This window comes from Solanum lycopersicum, chromosome 4, assembly GCF_036512215.1.
Source record: "Solanum lycopersicum chromosome 4, SLM_r2.1".
Lineage (NCBI taxonomy): Eukaryota > Viridiplantae > Streptophyta > Magnoliopsida > Solanales > Solanaceae > Solanum > Solanum lycopersicum.
In genome coordinates, this window is record NC_090803.1 from 17,348,877 (window position 1) to 17,361,189 (window position 12,313).

The window sequence follows — 12,313 nt, forward strand, 5'->3', positions numbered from 1 at the left end:
ACTTCTTGGACGTTTTAGACATTTTGGTTCTTAAACCTCCTAAATGACCTATATTCATTAAAAATGGACTTAGAAACAGTTTAGATTTTATGACACGTATGTTAGGCTTTACAATGAGTCTTGGATTTTTAAGGTGTTACACCGTGTTTATAGACCTTATGAATAGGCTCATCCGAAGTACCTTGATTCTTTTGTCATAGTATTCATAGATGACATCCTCATACACTCTATCACTAGAGAAGAGCATGAACAACATTTGACAATGACATTGCAGGTACTCAGGGAACATTAGCTGTATGCAAAATTCAGCAAATGTGAGTTTTTGCTGAGATCAATGACCTTTCTTGGTCATGTTGTGTTCGACCGGGGTGTAAAGGTTAACCCGAAAAAGATTGAGGAAGTAAAGAATTGCCCGAGACCCCTCACTCCTACAAACATCCGGATTTTCTTGGGCATGGCTAATTACTATTGCAGGTTTGTTGAGGACTTTTCCTCTATTGTTGCTTCATTGACAGCTCTATGGTATGAAACTTGTGATAAGATCTTCCATGAGCTCAAAGACTGACTCAATTCAGCCCCAGTTCTAACTTTGCCGAGGAATGGTGTAGTTTATGTGGTATAGTATGATGCTCCCTAAGTAGGTTTGTGATGTGTTCTTATGCATGATGGCAAGGTGATTGCATATGCATCAAGACATTTGAAAATCCATGAGAAGAATTACCCTACCTATGATCTTGAGTTAGCTGTTATGGTATTTGCATTAAAACTTTTGAGACGTTACTTATATGGTGTACATGTTGATGTATTTACTGACAATAAAAGTCTTTAGTATGTTTTTACACAGAGAATTGAATCTTCAATAGAGAAGATGGTTAGAGCTGCTCCAGGATTATGACATAAGTGGCCATTATCACCCAGGTAAGGCAAATGTAGTGGCTGATGTGTTGAGCCGATTGAGCATGGCCCCTGTGTCTCATATTGATGATGAAAAGAAAGAGTTGGTTAAAGAAGTATACCAATTGGCTAGGTTAGGTGTACGGTTGGTAGATACACCTAGTGGGGGTGTTTGAGTTCATTCAAGTTCTAAATCCTCATTCATTATTGATGTTAAACATAAGAAACATATCGACCAAGTGCTCATTGACTGAAACACTCAATGTAGAGTAAGCCAAATGAACTATTCTCCATATGGGAGGATGGTGTTCTTAGATACCAGGGCAGATTTTGTGTGCCAAATATTGATAATCTGAGAACTAATTTTATTGCAGAGGCTCATGGCTCAAGGTATTCTATTCATCAAGGTTCCACCAAGATGTATCATGATCTAAAGGAGATCTATTGGTGGGAAGGTATGAAACGAGATATTTCTTAGTTTGTGGAAGAATACCCCAATTGCCATCAGATTAAGGCCGAACACCATAAGCCTGGAGGTCTTACCCAATCGATTGAGATCCCAACATGGAATTGAGAGGCTATTGATATGGATTTTAGGGTTGGTATGTCTAGGACCAGGAGATTGCATGATTTCAATTGGGTCATTGTTGACAGGATGACTAAGTCTGCTCACTTCGTACCTGTAAAGTCTACTTAATGGGCTGAACAATATGCCAAGCTTTATATTGATGAGATAGTGAGGTGGAATGGGATTCCTTTATCTATCCTTTCGGATAGGGGATCCCAGTTCACTTATCACTTTTGGAGATCTTTCAAATAGAGCTTGGGTGCACAGGTGAAGCTTAATCTGGATTTCATCTGCAGATGGATAGACAAGCAGAGTATACCATTTATACCCTTGAAGACATGATGAGAGCATGTGTTATAATTTCAAGGGTATTTGGGATGATCACTTGCCACAGATTGAGTTCTTTTGTAATAATAGCTACAGTTCCAGTATTGGGATGGCACCTTTTGAAGAACTAAATGGAAGGAGATGTAGTTCTCCATTTGGATGGTTTGAGGTAGGAGAGTCTTCCATACTTGGCCCTGAGATAATACATGAGGCTGTGGAAAAGGTGAGAATGATCATGGATAGATTGGCTACTACTTACAGTCGTCAAAAATCCTACGCTGCTAACAGGAAGAGATCTCTTGAATTTGAGGTAGGTGATCAAGTTTACCTGAAGATATCACCCATAAAAGGGGTGATAATGTTTGGTAACAAAGGAAAAGTTGAGTCTAAGGTATTATAGGTCCTTATGAGTTCTTACAGCGAGTAGGGAATGTTGCCAATGAACTGAAATTACCAAATCACGTCTTTTCTGTTCATCCATTATTTTATGTTTCAATGCTTAAAAAGTGTCTAGGCGATCCAGCATCCACTCTACCTGTTGAGGGGTTACAAGTCGATGAGAACCTTTCTTACGAAGAGGTTCCAGTTGAAATTTTAGATCGCCAACTGAAGCGGCTAAGGAACAAGGAGGTTGCCACCGTAAAAGTGTTATGGAGGAACCACCTTTTTGAGGGAGCAACATGGGAGGCTGAGGCCGATATGAGATCCCGTTACCCTCACTTGTTCAGTTCTTAAGGTTAGATATACATTCCTAAGTCTCACTTTTTTTTATGAAACTCTAAATTTTAGTGCATTAGTTGATTTTGGTGTTTTATGTTCATAACTGTGTGTTTTATACTTGCACTATATGAGTCAATATGAGTTCATGCTTGTATTCATGTTGCTGTTTTTGTATAGCGTTGACATGATTTTTATGTTGCATGAGTTATGATGTGCATTTAGTTTAAGTGCGATTGGGAAGGAAGTTCCTCAATCTCAGATATGAAGCTTCAGATAAGATGTGAGTTATATGCATCATCCAGAGTAACTTGTGAATCATATATTCACAAAGATAAAGTTTCAAGTATGTTGATGTGTTTTCTAAAACACATCTTATCTGAAGCTTCAAAATAATGTGCAGTTTCATTCAGGGATGAATGTTCCTAGGGGGGGATAATGTAACATTCCAGAAAATGTTCTCGTCTATTGAAGAGTCTATTATGTTTTAAGAATTGGTTTTGGGGTACATAGGCATTCCAATGCCCAATATTGAGTAATATTGGGCATATTAGAGAATATTGGCTTAAGGGTGTTATACAATTTCTATGTATTAAAATATACTTTGATGTTCAAATGTCCCAATTCAAGCTTCTTTAGGAATTGTACCTGCAATGAAGACCCTAAACTAAAATGCTTAATTCCTTAACTCACAAATTAGGTACGAGGCATCCAAGTGTCAAGCCTAGGTACCATAGCACGTGATCATTTAAAATGATCATGTAGAATAAGCAGTGCCCAAAGATATAGTGAGGATCCTTGGGGCAACAAGAAATGAGAAGCAACACATGTGCAAGCACATGTGCTAACCGGCCAAGGGACAAGCCCAACCGAATTCGATTAGGGCGGTAGGAGGACAAGCGCGCGCACGGCTTTAGACATGTGGGGCCTAGATTCCTAACCAACTTTAGGCTCTAACTAACTTACCTAATAACTAACTAACCTAGGACAAACAAAAATAAACTAACTCGTGCACCCGACAACCTAAGACCTAACCGAGTGACACTAGCCTAGTAACTAACTCAAGAGTACCTAACATAGGATGGTCCAATGGGTTGATTATGGTCCTAATGACTTAGGGGTACTTGAGTAATTACCCTAGGTCACTTAATTAATTAAATTAGAAACTTAATTTATTAATATGAAATCAAAATCAAAGTCATAACCCTTAGAAAATTTTACGTTTTGGCTAAGTCAAATGTTCTCCTATTTTTATTCAATTTAGGAGGGGCGTTTTGGTAATAAGATAATTGATTTATTTAATTAAGTTAATTAACCTAAATTGAATTAGTCAATATCAGTTCCTAAGACTTATTCTCATGATCAACCAGTAGAAACTCACGACTAAAAATAGTAAGCAAACGTAAGAAAAATAGAAAATTATCCTTAGGCGATTTCAAGGTTATCTTTCAAGAATTTCGTGCAAAGTTCAAGGTGATATTCGTACATTCAATTCTACAATAAGGTAAGGTTGTTGTCTATTAGATTCCTTTCCCCAAGAAGGTTATAAAATGTATGAACTCAAGAAATCGAAACTAGGGTTGTTCCCAATGAAACGAATGTTCCTCTCCTAGTTTATCCTTATTTCCGATTCTAGTGAATGTATAAGGTTATCTCGAGCATGTTGTTGGTATGTGGTGATAATTGATCATTATGTGTAGTTTTCTTTGTTTGATAATTTCAAATGATGCCTAAAGGCTAGATCCGTATGATGAGAGTATTATTTACATGAGATAAAGAATGTTGTAAGTTGTTCATTGAATTGTTCCTATAGTCTAAGCAAAGGTTAAAAGTTAACTGGTTAACATGATGAGGTTACTACAATGTATTCATGAAATAATTGACTTGGCTAGTGATGATATCACAGTTTGATTTATGCCAATAAATTGGCTTACAATGTTATTTCCAAAATATGATATAAAATTGTCTAATGACTAAGTTATACCAAATTCTGCATGACAAGTAACTCGATGAATATTAACCAAGGGTATGCCAATCATTGGGACAAGTCACAACATATCCTATCCAAATGAACTATGAATATAGTAGTACATTAAATAAGTTTGTAACTTTCATAAAGAATGGTATAAGTCTACCAAATGACATGGAGCAAGATAAGGTGAGTAATAAAATAACCAAAAGCTTATGAGTTATGAAATTGACTAGAATGGGGTGTTAAAGGAAATGAGACAAGTCTCACTTGCACCTAAACGTTAATGTTAAAGATACTCCCATAAGAGTGTGTTAGAAATCGTGATACAGGTCTTATAACACCATGATGATAATGTAAGGTTTAAGTTCACATTCTTTAAGAAAGAAAGGGATGTCAAATCATCCATTGAGTTAATCATACCTCATATTAGAAGCAAGCTTCCATGATGTATGAGTCAACTATAAAAGTTATAAAGTATAAGAAATTGAGCAAAGCACCGATAGACTAGCAATAAGCTTGTGCAAGCACATGTAAGCCTCATGAGATGAGGCTACCACTAAGGTTGATAAGAGTCTCAGAAATCGTCTAGTCTTCGAATTATGTTTCAAACATAGGAACTATGCAGTGGATTCCACCTAAGAGAGTTAGGTAGTATTCGGTTTCACTTGAGCCGGTGAACCACCCATTTTCAGTGTGGGGCAGACACTGGATTTCATGTTAACTCACATGATCTAGGTTCACTTTAACCGGTAAACCAGCACTTTTTAGTGTGGGAAAGACACTTGACGTCATGTTAGCTCAAATGATCTTAATTCTAAAGATTTATTTAAGAAAGTAAGAAAGAAAGAAGAAGAGTTGTAAGTTCAAATGAATTAAGTAAGCAAAAGCATAAGTATATCAATTCATCAGTGTTTGATAAGAATGAAGTTTTAATAGTTATTGGTTTATGCCAACAAATATAAATATTAGCTTATAATGACTTCTTATATTATGCAAATAAACGAGTAATGGGCATAGCCAATAAGATTGACATATAAAGATTTCATGCCCAATTGTAGCTAAATTATTTGCATAGTCTCTTGGATTAGTTACTTGATTTATTGTAGTTATGGGACTATAATGATCATTTAAATTCTAAGAAAAACATAGGATTAAAGGATACCATTGAACTACAAAACAAAATGAAGAAAAGACTGAAAAAAATAATCTAAAGTCTGGAAAGTGAGCTCTCGGCCTAAGAGGGAGCAAAATGATAAATTTTCGTTCGAGTTGTTCTAATATTGTTCATGATTCCAAGGTCTTATGTGTATATAGAAAATGATTTGTGTGCATGAAAACATTTCATATTCATAGCATAAATCACAAATAACAAATTAGGGAAGTATAGTGTTTTCACTTTCAAGAAATGGTATGTTGTTATAGGAAGAGCTTTCCTTGATCATGCATAGTCCTTATGTGTTTATGTGAATACACCCATACTTTGTAAAAGTGTGTACTAACCCCTATACTATTACTATTTTTATAGGTGCAGGTTCTTGAAGAGGATTGAAGATTCATTAAAGCGGTTCGAAATAGTATCTCCTGACCTTTGGTATGTCCTCTTGAGTTCGAGAATGCTACATTTGCTTTCTAGATTTAGTACATTATACATAGATAGTGGATGTTATCCCTAGTATTTCCTTTCAAATAGTTGTTTAAACCAATGTATGAAGGCCCTTTGGCAAACTATTATTAATACTATGATTCCTTGTTTCAATTGTTTAATCTATTCATAGATGGTTGTTTAGTATGAGCTTATTAGTATATCACTCTTACGAAGTTCATGTACGTGGAAATGGTTATGTTATGAATGTTGAAGTTGAGAGCCGTAATGGTATTCTTCATGTAAAGGAATGGTGCACTTAGGGTTGATTGGCTAGAATGATATCATATCATTCTTAGGAAAGTCGTAATGAGATATCTTAGTCGCCATTGAAGGATAGCCCTAGCTGACCTCTTTGGTTAGGTGAATGTGATCGGGTTATGAAATAGATAAGGAACCCTCTTCATGTGATCCTTAAATGTCAATTACTCTATGAGAACCAAGGCTAATACCGAGTGAATATGTTATAGGAAGTAGCTCTACTTGAGAATGAGACTAGAGTATAATGTACCTCTGTTTGAGAATGAGACTAGAGTGCATAAAAGCCCTTCATATTCCTCAACCATGTGCCTACATGGAATGTATCCTAGTTCTACCCTTGGCAAGTAGAACACCCTCATAGGAATAGATTAGAACTCTAGATTCCATGTCTAGCTATCATGGTCTATGTTGGTTATTATCTATTCTCATCATATGGGATACCTACTAGAATTAGATAAGTTTTATGAAGTTTAGGTGGTGGTATGAGACGCTATCTATACATTGCACAATAGGCTTTAAAGGTGTTAGTTGGAGTCCCTAGTTCTTGTCCAAGACCATTACATGAATGTCCTTTATGTGATTAATGAGTATTAACTGAACTAATAGATTTATTGACTTAAGTTAAGAAAGTATGTTAACTGAATAACTATATACCTAGAGTAGTTATGGGTTGTCTAGTTAAGGCATGAAGGGGGCATAGGAATTGTCACTTCTTAACTTACCTAGATAAGTCATAAGAATGACTCTACTTAGAAAGATGATCGTTTATGTGGACATACCAAACTTAGAAAGTCTTAAGGATTAGTTAGGTAGTGTTGAAGAGGTCAATCATGGACGCTATCTTCTTGATCTACTTAAGTAAGTCTTGACTTTGATGAGGAAATGTCATATTTTCTATATGTTAATATGTTTGATGTCTTGAAGTGTGTATGTGACTCATTATAAGTAGTCTTGAGTATCATTTAGGCATGCTTAGGGAGGTTGTATGGGCGGTCTCTCTTTGTATTGCTTAAGTGAGTCTTAGGATAGTTTTAAGTGAGATAATTACATACTAGAAGATGTCTAAGGTGAAGAAAAGCAACTTCACTATATACTGAAGGAATTCACAGTAACAGTGAGTTGAGGTTACTGTAAAGTGACTTCAAAAATTATGATATTTGGTTTATTGTTATCTTATGTGCTTCTAAGTTGTTAACTGTTGTTCTCATGATTATAGTATGATTTTTTCATAAAAATTCATGAAAAGCATGTTATTTACTAAATGTCTTTTTTTCATGGTTTACGCACGACTTCCATACTCAGTACATCTAATGTGCTAACCCCTTCTTTTCCCTTTTTGACTAAAGTGTAGGGAATTGGAAGTCCTTACGTACCATGGAGGATGGATAGGTTTCTAAGGCTTGAAGATAAAGTATTGGTGAGTCCTCATCGATTCGAGCACAATATCCACATGTCTCATATGTCATAGTCTTTATTTTATTGTCTTATATGGGATTAGTCACAAGTGTTGTTTGCTTTAAAGTTTAGATGATTCAAGTATATGTTGTAAAGATTTAATGTTTTAAATGAAAGTCTTCCGCTTGATTAATGTTTATGAAAGAGTTCTTTGTGTGTGATGAAAGTTTCAAATTCTTACCTATTTTAGTATATTTAATGTGCAATGGATGATACGAGAGGCTTAGATGAGACTTCTTGAAGTCTCATTTGTCGTGTGATGACACAAGGATGATCTAACTTCTAGGGTGTACTTGCAGGTCGTGCCAATCATGCCCCATAGTCATCCAGAAATAACCAGCTCGAAGGATCCTCCTCGCCAAAGTGAGTCCATTCATGTGCGTACCACAAACTCCAGTATGTATTTGTTCAATAAGCTTCACAGCTTAAATAACATCGATACATCTGAGAAGACCTAAATCTGGAGTCTTCCTGTAAAGGACTTCTCCACTTAGAAAGAAGTTGAGAGACATATGGTGTATCAACTTCTTCTGGTTGGATGTTACATCATCAGGATAATTATTGGTTTCTAAGTAATTCTTTATATCAAAATACCATGGCAAACCGTCTAGTTCATTTTCAACGTGGGAATAATGAATTGGCTGCTCCTTTATCTCTATATCTAGGGAATCAATATAATCAGTATCTGGATTTTGAATCATTGAGGTGATGGTGGCAAGAGCATCATCTAACTCATTTTGTGTTCTAGGAGTATGTCTGAACACAATCTTATGAAATCTTCTGCATAGCTTATGTATATATTGCACTTACAGAGTGATCTTTGGGTTCTTCACAACACATTCTCCTTGAACCTGATGAATCAACAAATTTAAATTTCCAATAATCAGAAGCTCATAAACATTCATATCGATGGTCATTTCAAACCAAGAATACAAGCCTCATATTCATCCATGTTATTCGTGCAATTAAATCGGAGTTTAGCAGCCATGGGATTAGTGTTGACAATATTCTGACACTAAAACTTCTCCAATACCTCTTCCTTGGTCATTAGTTGCTCCATCGAAGAATACTCTCCAACCAAGGTATGCTTCAGAAATATCTTCATTCACAAATGACACCTCTTCATTGGGGAAAAAAGTCTTAAGCAGTTCATACTCTTCGTCGACAAGATTTTCTGCAAGATGATTAGCCAAGGCTTGTACTTTTATCGCCTTATGAGTCGCATACACAATATCAAATTCACTTAAAAGCATTTTCCATTTACCCAACTTTCCAATCAGCATCACCTTCTGGAAAATATACTTCAATGGGTCCATTCTAGAAATGAGATACGTAGTATAAGAAGACAAATAATGTCTCAATTTTGAGTAATCCAAGTCAAAGCACAACACGTTCTCTCCAGAAAAGTATAACGAGACTCGTATGGAATGAACTTCTTGGTTATGTAATAAATAACTCATTCCTTCTTTCCTATTTCGTCATTTTGACCAAGTACGCATCCAAATGCATTATCTGAGATGGAAAAATATAGCAACAGCGGGAACCCTTCTCACAGAGGCACCAACTCCGTTGGATTGGACAAGTAGTTCTTGATAGCAACAAAAGTAGTCTGACATTCTTCAATCCACTTGGTCCAAGAATCATTCTTCAACAGCTTGAAGCACATACCACAGTGGATTGAGCTATAAACCGACTGATATAGTTCAGCCTCCCTAAGAAACTCATCACTTCCTTCTTCGTATTCGTAGGAGGTAACTCTTCAATTGCCCTAATCTTGGAAGGGTCGAGCTCAATACCCCTTTTGCTGACTATAAATCCCAACAACTTTCTGGTCGGCACCCCAAAAGTGCATTTAGTAGGATTTAACTTCAAGTTGTAATGATGCAGACGGTTGAAGAACTTCTTTAAATACATCAAGTGGTCCAAACTTTCGCGGGGCTTCATTATGACGTCATCTACATACACTCGATCTCCTTATGAATAATGTCATAAAATATGGTCGTCATATCCCTCATATAAGTAGCACCAGCATTCTTGAGGTCAAATGAAAAACCCTGTAATTATACACACCCAAAGACGTAATGAAAGCTGTCTTTTGTGCATCTTCCTCGTCCATCAGGATCTGAAGAACCTGCATAACAATTCAAAAATGACTGCACTTCATGCTTAGCACAGTTATCCTTTGTAAATGGAAAGTTATCCTTTTGGATGACTTTATTGAGATCCCTGTAATCGACACAAATTCTAACATTTCCATCTTTTTTGGCAACCGGAACAACATTGACCAACCAAGTCGGGTATTGCATCACTTTTACTAATTCAGATTGGATCTTTTTGTTGATCTCTTCTTTAATCTTAAAACATACCTTGGGCTTGAACTTTGAGCTCTCATCCTAAGAGGGAGCAAAATGATAAATTTTCGTTCGAGTTGTTCTAATATTGTTCATGATTCCAAGGTCTTATGTGTATATAGAAAATGATTTGTGTGCATATTCATAGCTTAAATCACAAATAACGAATTAGGAAAGTATAGTGACTTCACTTTCAAGAAATGGTATGTTGTTATAGGAAGAGCTTTCCTTGAGAATGCATAGTCCTTATGTGTTTATGAGAATACACCCATACTTTGTACAAGTGTGTACTAACCCCTATACTATTACTATTTTATAGGTGCAGGTTCTTCAGGAGGATTGAAGATTCATTAAAGCGGTTCGGACTAGTATCTCCTGACCTTTGGTATGTCCTCTTGAGTTCGGGAATGCTACATTTGCTTTCTAGATTTAGTACATTAGACATAGCTAGTGGATGTTATCCCTAGTATTTCCTTTCAAATAGTTGTTTAAAGCAATGTATTAAGGCCCTTTGGCAAACTATTATTAATACTATGATTCCTTGTTTCAGTTCTTTAATCTATTCATAGATGGTTGTTTAGTATGAACTTATTAGTATATCACTCTTAAGAAGGTCATGTACGTGGAAAAGGTTATGTTATGAGTGTTGAAGTTGAGAGCCGTAATGGTATTCTTCATGTAAAGGAATGGTGGACTTAGGGTTGATTGGCTAGAACAATATCATATCATTCTTAGGAAAGTCATAATGAGATATCTTAGTCGCCATTGAAGGGTAGCCCTAGCTGACCTCTTTGGTTAGGTGAATGTGATCGGGTTATGAAATAGATAAGGAACCCTCTTCATGTGATCCTTAAATGTCAATTACTCTATGAGAACCAAGGCTAATATCGAGTGAATATGTTATACGAAGTAGCTCTACTTGAGAATGAGACTAGAGTATAATGTACCTCCGCTTGAGAATGAGACTAGAGTGTATAAAAGCCCTTCATATTCCTAAACCATATGCCTACATGGAATGTATCCTAGTTCTACCCTTGTAAAGTAGAACACCCTCATAGGAATAGATTAGAACTCTAGATTCCATGTCTATCTATCATGGTCTATGTCGGTTATTATCTATTCTCATCATATGGGATACCTACTAGAATAAGATAAGTTCTATGAAGTTTAAGTGGTGGTATGAGACGCTATCTATACATTGCACAATAGGCTTTGAAGGTGTTAGTTGGAGTCCCTAGGTCTTGTCCAAGACCATTACATGAATGTCCTTTATGTGATTAATGAGTATTAACTGAACTAATAGATGTAATGACTTAAGTTAAGAAAGTATGTTAACTGAATAACTACATACCTAGAGTAGTTATGGGTTGTCTAGTTAAGGCATCAAGGGGGCATAGGAATAGTCACTTCTGAACTTACCTAGATAAGTCGTAAGAATGACTCTACTTAGGAAGATGATCGTTTTTGTTGACATAATCCAAACTTAGAAAGTCTTAAGAATTAGTTAGGTAGTGTTGAAGAGGTCAATCATGGATACTATCTTCTTGATCTACTTAAGGAAGTCTTGACTTTGATTAGGAAATGTCATATTTTCTATATGTTAATATGTTTGATGTCTTGAAGTGTGTATGTGGCTCATTATAAGAAGTCTTGAGTATCATTTAGGCATGCTTAAGGAGGTTGTATGAGCGGTCTCTCTTTGTATTGCTTAAGTGAGTCTTAGGATAGCTTTAAGTGAGATTATTACATACTAGAAGATGTCTAAGGTGAAGATAAGCAACTTCACTATATACTGAAGGAATTCACTCTAACAGTGAGTTGAGGATACTGTAAAGTGACTTCAAAAATTATGATATTTGGTTTATTGTTATCTTATGTGTTTCTAAGTTGTTAACTGTTGTTCTCATGATTATAGTATGATTTTTTCATAAAAATTCATGAAAAGCATGTTATTTACTAAATGTCTTTTTTTCATGGTTTACGCACGACTTCCATACATAGTACATCTAATGTGCTAACCCCTTCTTTTCCCTTTTTGACTAAAGTGTAGGGAATTGGAAGTCCTCACGTACCATGGAGGATGGATAGGTTTCTAAGGCTTGAAGATAAAGTATTGGTGAGTCCTC

General features: G+C 35.9%; 1 protein-coding gene across 1 annotated transcript; it reads left to right on the forward strand.

Moving 5' to 3' along the window:
• The first annotated feature begins 334 nt into the window (after window positions 1–334).
• LOC138347971 (uncharacterized) lies at window positions 335–2,524 on the forward strand. Its single transcript, XM_069296580.1, has 7 exons — window positions 335–474; window positions 516–522; window positions 674–751; window positions 864–1,043; window positions 1,163–1,284; window positions 1,880–2,099; window positions 2,210–2,524. Exons 1-7 carry the CDS (start codon window positions 335–337, stop codon window positions 2,522–2,524), a joined length of 1,062 nt encoding a protein of 353 aa, XP_069152681.1.
• The last annotated feature ends 9,789 nt before the right edge of the window (window positions 2,525–12,313 follow it).

Excerpts from the sequence above, each read along its gene's own strand:
- LOC138347971 (XM_069296580.1), top strand. The coding sequence starts at position 335 with ATGACCTTTCTTGGTCATGTTGTGTTCGACCGGGGTGTAAAGGTTAAC. Across the intron at positions 752-863 it reads ATCTTGAGTTAGCTGTTATG|AGAAGATGGTTAGAGCTGCT; the intron begins GTATTTGCATTA and ends AATCTTCAATAG. Across the intron at positions 2,100-2,209 it reads AGAGATCTCTTGAATTTGAG|CGAGTAGGGAATGTTGCCAA; the intron begins GTAGGTGATCAA and ends GAGTTCTTACAG.